This window comes from Accipiter gentilis, chromosome 12 (genome assembly GCF_929443795.1).
Source record: "Accipiter gentilis chromosome 12, bAccGen1.1, whole genome shotgun sequence".
NCBI classification, from domain to species: domain Eukaryota; kingdom Metazoa; phylum Chordata; class Aves; order Accipitriformes; family Accipitridae; genus Astur; species Astur gentilis.
The window spans coordinates 27,596,749-27,610,261 of NC_064891.1; the positions used below are offsets into that span (position 1 = coordinate 27,596,749).

At 57.4% G+C, this 13,513-nt stretch overlaps 1 protein-coding gene across 1 annotated transcript; it reads right to left on the minus strand.

Annotated features, from left to right (window-relative positions):
* Positions 1-2,764: 2,764 nt before the first annotated feature.
* Positions 2,765-9,732, minus strand: LOC126045038 (coiled-coil domain-containing protein 81-like). Its single transcript, XM_049815579.1, has 11 exons — positions 9,669-9,732; positions 8,945-9,006; positions 8,214-8,370; positions 7,089-7,345; positions 6,589-6,674; positions 5,785-5,897; positions 4,911-5,028; positions 3,968-4,094; positions 3,565-3,702; positions 3,288-3,488; positions 2,765-2,956 (listed from the first exon to the last, which is right to left on the minus strand). The coding sequence occupies exons 1-11, from the start codon at positions 9,730-9,732 to the stop codon at positions 2,765-2,767; spliced, it is 1,515 nt and encodes a 504-aa protein (XP_049671536.1).
* Between the last annotated feature and the right edge of the window lie 3,781 nt (positions 9,733-13,513).

Below are 13,513 nucleotides of genomic sequence, written 5' to 3' on the forward strand. Positions count from 1 at the left end.
CTCCCCCTCCTCCCTCCACTCCCCCCGGGGAAAATCCCCTCCTCGGCAGGGATGGGCAGCCACAGCAGGGCACGCTGCCAGAGACCAGGAGGTGCAAGGGCCACGAAGAGCAGGGCTACAGCCAAGCTGGTACAGCAAAGCCTTGGGAGAGGGCTGCCCTTGGAGCAGGACCGAAGCTCCAGCCCTGCTCCCTGCAGTGGCCTTTCCCTGCCCCACCAAAGCTCACCCACTGCCGAGTGCAGATTTCACCGCCACCAAGGAAAGACCCACATCGACAGACCCGGTGGTTTGCAAATGGGGCTTTACTGAACAGACGGAAGCATTGGCTTTAACAGCCTTGCTGGCCGGCACTGGCACTCGTCGTGCTGGAGGAGGCTCTTGCTGGACGTCTCTCTCGGGAGCCGCTGTGCCCGAGAGGCTCTCCTGGCACTCGCCGACGTCGACCAGGTCTGCTCCGCAGGGCTGAGGAGTTGAATACAAAGCTCTGTAGTCTTGTATGCACAGGGAGGTGCAGAGCACCACTGCAAGTCTAGTCAGGACACATGTGGTGGGATCTGCTTCTGTCTGAGACAGCAGGCCCATGGTCCGTGCAATGCAACCCCAGCCTGCTGCTCTCCACGCCACGAGGGCTGTTGGGAAAAGACCCTCTTTGCCCGGGGGCTGTGGGAACTCAAAGGAAGGAAGGGCACTGCCGGGCAGCGGCAAACACCGGCCATGTTTGGAGATCCTTACCTCCTCACCACCACAGCAGTGGGCTTTTCCCTCTACCTTCTCGAGGAGGCGAGTCGCCGCTCCTCGCAAAGCCCACTGGGTCGTGGGGAAAGGCTGCTACCGCAGCAAGGACAAAAGTCTCGCATCTCGAGCAAGAGCCTCCCACCTCTCCCCTCTCCCAGTCGCCCTCGCTGCCACGGTCCCATTCAACCCCACAGCCCCCTCAGTGCCGGCTGTGCTTGGGGCTGCAGAGAGGCACCCGGCATCAGGGACTGCCCCGTGCCATTCCCACGGTGTGACAAAGGAGAGGATGCTGTCCGTGTCCAGCCCCGTGGCTCTGGGATTTGCTTCCCCCCCACCCACAGCTGGGTCACCAGCCCCCAGCTGGCCCAAGCCTGGCCTGAAGCTGGCCCACACTCACCTTTTCAGAGGTGAGGACTCCAAAAGGCAAAGACTCAGCTTGTCCTCTGGGCTCTCCCCATCCTCCACGGATGGCCCTTTTCTGCCCTCTCCCCACCACTCTGGAGTGCCACGAACGCAGGAGCCCTGCACAGAGAGAGAGGGGTCAGCCCCACACAGGACAGGCAGCCCCCATGCTCCTAGGGCTTAGGGACCTTCCCACCTTGGCTCCCCGCAGGACAGGAATACTCTTTTCCTCATTGTTTTTCACTGCCGGCAGCACCTGGGCCTCCCATTGCTCTCGCTTGTCTTTCCAAGCCTTCGGGGCTGCCACTTTTGCCTTTGTCTTCTGCTGGCACTTCTTGCGCAAGGAGTCCCACAGCTTGCGTCCTTCCTCCTCCGTGCACACACGGGGCTGCGCCTGCAGGGCCACGGCAGTGCAGCAGCAGGCAGTGTTAGTCTCCCCGGCGGAGGGCTGAGGGGATTTTAGCGCTCTCCCTCCCTCCTGCCCCTTCTTCTCAGCCTCTCTGTCAGCCCTGGTTTGCTCACAGTCAGTCCTCACAGGCCCGACTGCAGAGCCCTTCTGCAATGACCCCTGAGCCAAGTGACCATGGGGCTGAAAGCAACCCGGCCGCTTGCTATCCCAGACAAGCCTGGCAGTGCTGTCGCCATTGCAAACACCACCAGATCAATTCTTGGGGTGTTGCTGGAGATGACAGCAGTGAAGGCTGTCTTCCAAACGGACAGAACAACCTGCTGCCTCTCGAGAAAACCTCGGGAGAAGTGCTTCAGCCTTCAGCTAAGCACACGATACGGGGTCTTGCAAGACATGACATCCGTATCGCTACGCTTTTCTACAGGTGGCTACGACACAGTCCCTCCAGGAGCCCACGCCACGTACCGGTCCTGCCCTCCTCTTCCCTGCCCTAGCAGGGGGTGCAGGTCGGGGTCCAGCTTCCCGCAGCTGTGGGCTGCTGCATGCCTCTTGCCCCAGCCGACGCCACTGCAGCACTGCCAGCTCGCTGCAGACACACAGTGGGAGGAGGTGGCGTGAGCACAGGGAGACCGCTCTCCAGCCGGGGCTCCCAACCTGGGTGCCCGCCGCAGCCGCAGAAGGCGGCTCTGCCGAGAGGCCAGTGCCAGGAAAAGCGCCTGTCTCCCCCGGTGCTGCGGGGAGCGGCAGCAAGGGCAGCGCGGGAGAGGAGACACTGCCCGTGTCTGGAGAGATTTACCACTTGAGCTTGTCCTGCAGGTCCCTCTGGTCATCCCTCTGCCCCCTGCGCTTGCGGGTGACCTGCCCCAGGATGCACGTCACCACCTGCCGCAGGGCCTGGTGTGTCCGTGGGGAAAGGCTCCTGCAACAGCAAGGACAAAGTCTCTCTGACCCTTCAGCTGCGACTCTCCTGCCTCTTCCTGCGCCCAGCCCCACACCTACGTGGCCCCATTCGGCCCCACAGCCCCTTCAAGGCAGGAGGAGTTTCAAGCACCTGCTTTGGCCCCTGCCATCGGGCTCTAACCCAGCTCATTCCCGGGGCTGGAGAAATCCCCGGGCGCTCTGGGAGGCCCCATGGCTCAGGGGTTGGCTTCCTTGACCCACCACCAGTGGCTCACCACCACCCCAGTGCTCCAGGCCTCGGCTGGAGCTGGCTCACTCTTACCGCTTAGGGGGGACAGTGTCGTCCTCACAGACTGTGGGAGGCTCTTCTCCGGCCTCTTCCCACTCCTTCATCATCGCCTCCAGGAGGTCGGGGCTGGAGTCCGTCGTCTCCAGGAGGTCGGGGCTGGAGCCTGTCGTCTCCGTGCTAGTTGAGGGGCTGCCTGATGCTTGCTCAGAGGTACTGGATTCCTGCACAGGAAGAGACGCTCGTACAACAGCCCCGCACCCGGAGGGTGCTGCTTCCCAGCATGCACACCCCCAGGTCACTTCTGGCAGGGACCCCAGCGGGATGGGGAAAACCAGGAGAAGGACCTCAGCGTACCCTTGGGGTGACGCCTGAGTGTCACCAGGGTTCCACTACAATTTACTCCCTGTCACCCCTCTTGCTCAGGAAAGGCAGCAGTCACCCGCCCAGCTCTGCTGCAGCAATGCTGCTGGGACGGCTGGGGTGCTAGAGGTACCCTGCAATCTCAGCCCCCCAGAAGAGAAAGTGCTCTTTTTCTGCAGGAATTCAAAGTACCTGGCTCCTCTGTGTCTCCTTTTCTCTCTTGGCTTTCGCTTTCAGCGTCTCCTTTTCGCTCTTAGACTTCTTTCTGGTCACGGGCCGGGTTTGCAGTTTACTTGTTTTCTCCTCCGCCAGCTCTGTTTTCTCCTTTTCCTCTTCATCCAAGTATTTCTGGATGTGTTCTGGAAGCTTCTCCTTCTTCTTCAAGTGTTTGTTCTGGAGGGGGACGAAAATGCAAGAGCAGGCAGCATTAGTCTGCCCTGCCAGAGGGCTGGGCTGTTTTCATTCCTACCCTCCCTTCTGCCCCTTCTCTTCTGCCTTTCTGCCCACACTGGTTTGCTCCCAGGTTCCCGCAGGCTCCACCAAAGAGCCCGTCTGTAATGACCAGGAAGATGAGCGACCACCAGGCTAAAAACCACCGGGCAGCTGGCTGTCCCAGACAAGCCTTGCAGTCACGTTACCGACAGAAACATTCACAAGTAAGGTCTTTGGGTGTGTTTCATGAGGCTAATGGAAGGGAAGAATATATTCTCAAATGGCAGAGTCACCCGCCTCTCTTCAAGGAAACACCAAAGCAACTAGTCAGGGGTCCTGTGCACACACAGTGAAGAATCTTGTGAGAATCGGCATGCGTGGAGTGACGCTTCTCTACAGTCCAGTACGACACGCTCGCTGCGGCAGCCCGTGTCAGGTACCTGTTCTCTCCTCTCAATAGCTCTGGCAATGAAGTCTACTGTTCGGGGTTCGACCAGAGGAATTGGTTTCTGTTTCTCTTTCTCCTCCTTGTCCTTCAAGGAGCTCCCCTGGATGGCCGGTAGCTGCCTGCAAAGACACAGCAGGCTGCGTTGGCAGGAGTGCAGGAGGAGCTGGTTCTGCACCTTGCGCTTCCCAGTGGCGCACCTGCTTCTGCAGCAGAATGCGCTCTACTTGCCTCCTTGTGATCAAGTCCACAGAGACAGAGAAGACCCCAAGCTGTCAGATGTGCCCAACAACCCCACTATAACTCAGGATGCCCAGGTCGAGGCCCTCTCTTGCTGGAGCAACAAGAGGAACGGGGTCCTACGCCCAGAGATACCGCTACATCCTTCGGGTCAGTGCACCGAAGTCTGCTCAGCGGTCCGAAATAAAGGAGCGCGCACGGGCTGTACGAGGAGGTTGGGCACTGGGGACGCGGTGTCAAAAGGAGGAGGACACGACCCCATGAGAAAAGCAATCCTGCCAGTGAGCTCTCCTTGGCCCTTCTCTTTTGCAGGCCATAAGAAATAGAAGAGGCTTCTGGTTAACCAGAGGAACCCTCTGCAGTACCTAAGTGCAGAACACTGTTCTCAGCAAACAGAAAGGTCGGGGCCACGTCAATCTGAAGGGAAAGCCAAACAGACCTTCCGCTCCTGGAAGGAGCACTTGCAGTTAGTTACTCAACGGATACGCACACCAGGAGCAAAGAAAGAAATGATGCTGCTGGCAGAGTCTCCCAAGAAGCTAAAAGACGCTTGCCACGCACCAAGGAACCAGTAGTTAGTGGGAGGTGGGATAACTGCACTTTGAGTTTGTCTAGCCCCTGTGTCCAGGAGAAACATCCCGCTCCCACGCAGACGAGAGCGCACGGGGTCACCCTCACCGCTTCGGCAAGTGTCTCACCTGGCACGAGGCTCCCTCCCCTCAGCCTTCGGACCCTGCTCTGACTTTACAGTCGCTGCAGGTAACCGCTTTGGAGAAAGCCTTGCTCGACGAAGGAGGCGCTGCTCGGCAAGATCCTCTAGAAACAGGAAATGAGACAAATCTTCAGAACAGCATCTTGGTGTTGTTCTGGGAACTGGGTGCCTATCATGTCCCAGTTCCAAGAAGAGTGATGTGCAGGTCTGCTCAGGCCTGTGGTAACACTGATGAAGGTGCTCCTTTTCACCCCTTTGGATGAAAGCCATGTCTCCTGGGAGGTCTTAGGCCTTTTCTGACACTGGGGGTTTTGCCCAGCTCCTCACGCCTGCAGTGCACCGTTATTTTTTCCCTGGGGAAAAGTGTTTCGACAGCTTTCTCTCATCCATGTGCTGTAATGGGGGGCTCCCTGGGAGATGCTGGTGGTCTCCAAGAGCCATTCTGGGGAAGGGAATCATTTAGCACAAGAGGACCCAGCTCTTGGATTTCTGCATTGGTCCCCTGCACACAGATGTGCTGCTGGGGCAGGTTCGCACCAAAGGCATGGCTTCTGAGACGTCGGAGAATATGATGGAAAGAAGCGGGGTTGGTGCCTGGCACTGTTTGCGGCACAGGCCGGGGAGTGGAGGCCACTGGGAAGGTGTCCTTCAGCAGTCCCAGTGGCCATTTGTGGTGCAGGGCTGTCCTGAGACCTTGTTCCACAACGGGTCACTGGAGCTTTACCATAATGGCTACAGAGAGTCACAGGAGGTGCCTCTGCCCCTTCCAGGCATCCTGGCGGAACCTCAGCTCTAAGCCCCTCCAGGAGCGGAGGAAGGAAAACCTGCAGCCCCCTGCCAGCAACCCGCTGGTCCCTTACCTTTCTTTCCACTGCCATCACCTTTTCCCCAGCCCTTCTCTGGGGCGGCCTTCACATGTCCTGTCAGGTCTGCTTTCACTGTTGGCATTTTAGGCACGGTCTCAAGCTTGTACCTGCAAAGAGGAAGTAGGCACCAGGCTGAGAAAAGGACACCGCTTTGTTTCCCAAGGCAGCCCATCCCGGAGGACCACAGCAGGAACTCCCGTTGCTGCTTCTGGGGAAAACGGTTCCGCTCTTTACTCATAGTGCACACGGAGGGCAGACTCATCTCCAGTGCTCTGATTATGCAATACCATCTTGAATCCTGCTCTAGTCCTCCGAGTTTCTTGCAGAGCCTTGCAGATTAATGCCTTTGCAGCTATATGGAGTCACCTCCCTCCCCTCAGTCGTCGATGGCACTGCACAGCAACGTTGGCAGGAGACAGAGCTCTGCAGAAGCCCACCAGCTGCAAGGTCCTCTCTGGACAAGAACCCACCCCTCTACCACTTGGCCCCAAGCAGAAGGCAGTCTCACACACAGGAAAGGAAAAGAGCGGGAGAAACCTGATGGAAAATGTTGCCGAAATGCCTCTCTAGGTCCACAGTAGGACAGGCACGTGAGGCATTGTCGCTGCCCCACGTTCCTCCAAATGAAGTCAAACTGAACAAGAGCAAGCAGGGAGTTCCCTGCCGACAGGCCTCTCAAACACTCAGTCCTCAGGGCCATCCCGAGTGTAGTTCTCGGCGCCTGGCAAGGCAGCCCTCCCAAGCACGAGCTGAGAAGCTGCTCGCTTGCTCAGCCAAGGGCTGCAGGAGCAAACATACCCTGGTAGGACGATAACGCGCCCAGAAGAGGTCTGGGAAGCAGCAGTGTCATGGCGTGAGATGACCGACTCCCTCATCTCTGGCATCTGCAACAAGGGTGGAGACAGATGATGGGACGCGGGGACACTGGGAAGGGCTGGCTGCTCAGTCCACCTTAGACCAACGCAAGCAAAAAGCCAGAGCAGCCAAAGGGCTCTGGCCTCAGCACGCCTTGCTCTGCCTGTGCCTCTGCTCCCTACCCCGAGAGTGAGGCCAGGAGCGCTGCCCACCACCAACGCTGGCCTTTTGTCACAAAGCGAGGCCCCTCTGGCGGTACCTCTCGCAAAGCCGCACCCTTGCACGCAAGGCAAGCGCTCTACAGAGCGCCTGCGGTACTGTAGACCGCAAGGAGCCCAAGGGGCTGAACAAAAGGCATGGCAGGCCAGGAGAAAGCAGGCCCCCAGCCCCCAGAAGGCACCTCAGAAGAACCAGGAGTGGCACTGGGAAGATAAAAATCCTACCTCGAGAACAGCTTGCAACATCTGGTCGGTCCCATTCAGCCTTTTCAGAAAGTCTGTGTAAAACCTCATTTTTACGTCTCTTCCCTGGATGATCAGAATGCCCACGTCCCTCCAAACGAGGGCAACGTTATCCCTGTTCTCGAGGCAGACACGGAAAAGACGCATGGTCCTTTCCACGCAGAGCTGCACCGTGCCCTCAGAGACAGCGTTGTCTGAGGCTATCCGAGCGTATGGCAGTTGCTCAAAATGTTGATGACCTGAAAAACAAGAGGAGAGAAACACATGAACTTGCAGAGCTGCTAAGCAGGCTACAGTCAGAAGTCTGCAGCTGCCAGGCTCTCATGCAATACGTTGCTACTGAGTTGTCTAGCTGGTACAGCGCCTCTGAGGGGAAGCTCCGGTCATCCCTTCCTGCCAGAGGTGGAAAGTGAGGTGTGGAGCCAACAGCTGTGGTTTCTCTGATACAGAGAGGGAAGGAAAGAGTCTTAGGCGCTTGGCAGGAAGAAGAACCATGAGTGCAGGACAAGGTGGGGAGAAAGGCGCCAGGTCCCACGGCAAGCTGGAGGGTGCCAGGCCACTGGAGCTGTGCCCACACTCTGTGCTCTCTTTGCTGTTAGACAGAAATGCACCCCAAACACAGTCCCAAGCTCTTGGTGCCCCCCAGGGTCCTGCGACAGCTGCTGCAGTGGCAGCAGCGACTAGGAAGTGCGGGCGTTGCGGTCACTGGGTTTTGGAAGGAACTGTCTTTCCCCCCCGGGTTTCCCCCTTGCAAAGAGGCTGTGAGAACCGGGAAGAGCCTGGCATTTGCCTGTATTAGGTCCAGCGCAGCAGAAAGAGGGAGCGAGAGTTGAACACCATGAAACAAGAAGACACAGCCCCAATAAAACTGGAAGGAAACGTGCTGTTGAGGCAGGTCAGAGAGAGTGTGCTGTTATGCTGTATTGTCCTCTGGTGATTATTTAAACGAGTAGGTGGGCAGGCTCCTTTGCACAGCAGGCTGGTTTTCTCCAGCTGAAGCTGTTCTCAGGACTGTGGTGGGAGTTTGGTACTCCGCTCGGTCACCTCTGGACAACACCTCTCCCTCTGCTCAAAAATGCAAGCGCCGCTTTCAGTCTGTCTGCTTACCAGGAACGTCTATGCAACCATATCGGAGGTCATGATCCCGCGCAATAGCGTTCGCAAGATGAAAGACGGGTCTCTCCACAACCACCAGACCCTTCTCCTTGCTGACTACTCGCTCTCTGACAACCGCAAAAGTCCCAAGTCCAGGAATGCGGACAGCCTGAAACAGATGAGGCGGTGGATCAGAAGTCTTGGAGGGACAGATGGATGACTTGTCAGAGAACGGGGACGGCGCTGAGTGCCCTGCCCATGCCTGAGGTACAAAGGAGCAAGATGGGCTCTTTGGAAACCTTGGGAGAAGACAAACAGGGCCCATGCTTCTCCCTCTCGCTCCCCTTCATTCATGAAGAGACAGGTAGTCCAGGAAAAGGTGACAAACATCCTTTGGCTCAATAAGGTAAAAGACGGGGGGGTGGGGGGGGCGTATGTGTGTGGTTCCCACACTTGGAATAAACCCTGAAGTGTCCCAGGCTCCCAAGTTTTGTCATGCAACTCTGACCACGGGGACTCCAGAAGCACCAACCCTTTTTATGACACCAGGCCTGGACCTTACTGTGCATCTGAATGGACAGAGGAGGTGGTCCGTTGCACATCTGTGCATTGCAGGGTCGTGCTGGGGCATTGCTCCGTCTTTCAAAGGAGGGGCAAACCAATTGCACTCCATGGCAAAGGTCTGTCAGGACTTCATCAACCTTCGTCAGGATGTGAGGGGAGGGGAAGGAGGTAAGTCCCACCTGGTGGAGAGCCAGCTGTTGGCTGAGGTAGTATGATGTGCTGGCCCAAATCTTGACGAACTCTGGAAAAACAAGGGAAGGGCACGTCATGCTCTGAGGCAGCGGCCGCAAAACCATTCAGCCCACTCCTGTCCAAGGACCAATGCATTTCTAACACAAGCGTTTCAGATGGTCTCTCTAGAGCCCGGCAAGAACCAAAGGACCCCTCAGCTGGCCTCCAGGAGGGCTCCTCTCCTTTCAGGTGCAGTTCTCCAGGGTGTGACTCGCTCCCATGGGAAGCCGGCAGTGGATTGCCACGCCAGCGAGGGCACGGTGCTGGGTTCCGCGGAAGTCTCAGAGGGTCAGGGCAGGCCCCGGTGTCTCCCCAGCCGGTTTCCCTGCGTTGCATCTCCAAACACACCGACTCTGCACAGCCCACGAGCACCTTCAGCTCCTCCACTCAGACATGAGCTCAGGGTGGGCAATGCCCACCACCAGGCAAGGAGCAGCCCTTCGGGGCCAGGGCCTTCTGCCTGGGGTGCCCCAGGAAAGCAGGGACCACGTCAGGAAGAGAACCAGGAGCCCTGGCTGCCGAATCAGCCCCTCGGCCCTCAGGGATGGTCAGGCAGATCCCTCCTTGCAGTCACCTGAGCATCCACCCCCACAGCCCTCAGGGTTTCCATGCCTGTTTTCAGAGACGTCCTTGACCTGGCAGCACTCATGAAATTGGGTCTGAGGGCCTTACCAGTACTCTTGAGCTTCTCAACTGTTGGCGACAAGTGAGGCTGCAAGAAGAGGTCTTTTGCCATCTTCGTTCCACCCTTGCTCCAGGTCAAGAACTGCAGCAGGTGGCTGGCCGATGGCTTTCTTGCTCCCTGCAAAAAGCCTACTCCTCCTCTCTGCTCTCCTCCACCGCCGCCCTTCACCACCTCCAGTGCTGTTGTGCTGCCTCTCTCCGCCTTCTCCTCCTCACTGCAGAGCAGCTCTTCTAGAGAAGAACAGAGCGGCGGCAAGAACAGCTCCCAGCGCCTGGCGTCCCCTCGGCCTTGCCGGGGTGTGTGGGGTGGATGCTGGTCCCGATGGGGAAAGAGGGGCTGTCACCACTGTGATGCGGGGCTGTCCCCCTGTGACCCCAGACTGTGTCACAGAGGGGCTGCACGCACCCACCTGCCCAGGCCCTGCCAGGGGGGCTCTGCAGTGGGAAGGGTCTTCAGGGGGCTGCCCCCACCTCCCTGTCTCCAGACCAGGAGGGGCTTCCCCAGGCGGGGGCTCAACCCTGCCATGTCCCCACGTGGGGACACCAGGCTCGAAGTGCTAATGGGCTTCCTTCTACCCTTCCCTGCTTCTTCCTGCCTCTCTTACCCAACGTGTCTGCAGCGGGGAGCGGCGGGCTCCCCTGACTGGCGGAGCTTTGGCAGGCGGTGGCTGCTCACACCCGTTTTGGAGCCGGCTGGAACCGTCCCCGACTGGCCCCAGCAGCACCTGAGCCGCTCCCACCTGGGTCCCGCTGCAGCTCCACTGCTGCTCACCCCTTGCCATCCACGCCCAGCACAGAGCACCCTTGCCACCGCAAACCACGTCTTTGAGGGACCCTTGGGACACGCATCCATCATAGACGCTGCCTTTAGCATCCTCACAGTGGAAATGAACGGCACCCCTCTGCCCTCAGAGCAGACCACAGGGGTTACTCCTAACAGTGGTGTTACGGGTGCACGACTAACCAAATCCAACAGGAGTTAAAACTCAGATTTATTCTTCATAGCTTGCTGCCGCACCGCTGTGTGCAGGTGGTCCCTTGGCTCCTCTTCCAGCAGCACCTGCAGAGCACATCCGGGATGGGACCTGGCAGCTGCCAGCACCCAGTGCCAGCAGACCCAGCACCAGGTGGCAGGGCTGGCGGAGACCCTCTGCCCCTGCCCCAGCACCGGCCCCCAGAGTGCCCCCCACCCCGGTGCTGGGGTCTCTGCTGGCAGGGCTTCTCAGCAGCATCTGAGTCCCCTCGGGGCAGCGCGCTGTCCACACACGCTTGTCCCCTGCAGGGAGGGCTGTAGGGAGAGGCCGAAGGCAAACACGGGAGAGGAAGGAGTTCTGCCCTCCATCCAGCCCCGTTCCCGCTCCCCCGGTGCGGTCTCCCCACGGGTGTCCAGGCTGGAGGATGCCCGGCAGGTGGGCTGTGATGCTGGAGTGCAGCACCGCACAGAAAGCCACGAGGGCCCCGAAATTAGGAACTCGCTTGCAGATGGGCTGGAAAGGTCCCTGTCCCCCACTACGGCCACGGCCACCTAGTGCCAAGCCTGCTGCCTCTTGCTGGTGCTGGCTGACCACCGCCTCCAACCCTCCACGGCCATCTTCTGGGACACTCCTCCTGCCTGATGGCCTGCGCTCCCTCCCGGCTTTCAGAATGGCGGGAAGCCCGTTTCTGCCGGGGCTGCACAGAAGTTCTACCACTTGAGTGTTTTGGTCTGTGGGGAATGTTATCCCCAGGCAGGGGTGTCTTAGGCGTGGTTTTTAGCAATACGGAAACTTCTCCCCTGCAGCACAGTAGGAATACCACTTTCTGCTTTGAGCGTGGAGCAGGATAAGAAAATGTAAGGTCAGTATCCTAACCGAGTGTTTCTATCCCCACTCACTTGGTACGTTGCTAATGAAATTTACCAGTTCTTTTGTAATCTCACACTAATCTTTGATCATTCCTGCGGTGATACTACACTGGCCACAGTGCGGAGTTCACCACAGATGTGACGAGATGCTCTCTTCACGTTGCTACAATTTCTGGCATCTGACAGTTCACATCCTTTCCTCCGGTCTGAAAATCTCTTTTGGCAAAATGATGTTTACACCTGCTCCTTTCGTCTGATCGTTGTTTGGTGTTACCACTGTCAATGGAACTTTAACGTGGTGTCTTGCTTACCAGATGCTATCAGAGTAGGAAACCGGAACAAAATACGCTCTTTTTTCTAAACTGTCTTAACATGTTGAATCAGTCCCCTCGTCTACAGTCTAAGAGACAGAGAGCGTAACGGATGGTTCAGAAAGTCTTCTTTAAACGTACAGAACTCATTGGGATCCAAATAAAAGTTGGCTGATTTGAACAGCACCTAAGCGGCTCCTTATTTGTGCCTTTAGAGATTTCTAAGGTAGGCAGCAGAGAGGACAAACACCATTTGATGATGTCTGCAGTCACAGATCACAGAATCGCAGAATGGTTGGGGTCGGAAGGGACCTCTGGAGGTCATCTGGTCCAGCCCCCTGCTCAAGCAGGGACTCCCAGAGCTGGTTGCCCAGGACCACGTCCAGACGGCTTTTGAGTATCTCCAAAGGTGGAGGCTCCACAGCCTCCCTGGGCAAGCTCTGCCAGGGCTCAGTCACCCACGCAGTAAAAGAGTGTTTTCTGATGTTCGGGGGGAGCCTCCTGTGTTTCAGTTTGTGCCCATTGCCTCTGGTCCTGCGCTGGGGACCACTGGAAAGAGCCTGTCTCCATCCTCTTTGCACCCTCCCTTTGGGTATTGATACACATTGATGAGGTCCCCGCCGAGCCCCGCCTTCTCCAGGCTGAGCAGTCCCGGCTCTCTCAGCCTTTCCTCATGGGAGAGATGCTCCAGTCCCTTAATCATCTTCACGGCTGGCTGTTGTACTCTCTGCGGTATGTCCATGTCTCCCTTGTACTGGGGAGCCCAGAAGCAGGCACAGGGCTCCAGGGGTGGCCTCACCAGTACTGAGCAGAGGGGCGGGATCACCTCCCTCGACCTGCTGGCAACACTCCTCCTCATGCGGCCCAGGGCATCGGTAGTCCTTTCTGCAGCAAGAGCACATTGCTAGCTCAAGTTCAACTCGGTGTCCACCAGCATCCTCAGCAGCCTTTTCTGCAGAGCTGCTTCCCAGCCGGTCGGCCCCCAGCATGTACTGGTGCCTGGGGTTGTTCCTCCCCAGCGGCACGACTTTGCAGTTTTCCTTGTTGAACTTCATGACGGTCCTGGCGGCTCATTTCTCCAGCCTGCTGAGGTCCCTCACTTGAGGCTTCTCCCTTGCGCTCCTCTCTTTTGGTAGCTGCTCACATTTGTAACCACTCAAGCTGTTTAGAAACTGCAGTGGGTCACCAAGACTTCCTCATTCTAACTGGAACTATTGAAGTACTGAAGCCAACAAGCTGCTGCAATATAGTGTGCATGTCAACAGCCCGACTCTTACCATCGTGTCACATTTGGCATAAGCAGTATGGCTCTTCAGGCTCTGGTTGTGCAAAAACCTGTTGAGAATCTACCACATAATTACATCTTCTCTTTCTGTCGCAGATGCCAACTGTTGCCCGAGCTTTGCCAATGTTTGTCTAGTAACGTAGTTCCTATTACTGCTTACTCTAATACTAGCTTTTAAAAAGCTTAAGAAATAGTGACATGATAACGTCGTATTTCCCCAGAAAAAGAAGAAAAAAAAAAAAAAAAAAGAAGATATTTCACCGTGACTCTTGTACAAGTGTATCACCTTTCTGCATTTCTGTAATGAATGGCTTCCTTTTGCAGAGGGAGAGGTCCTCCTTTGTACCACCCCTGCCTCATCAGCTGCACACAGGCATCTGGGCAGCATGCACTC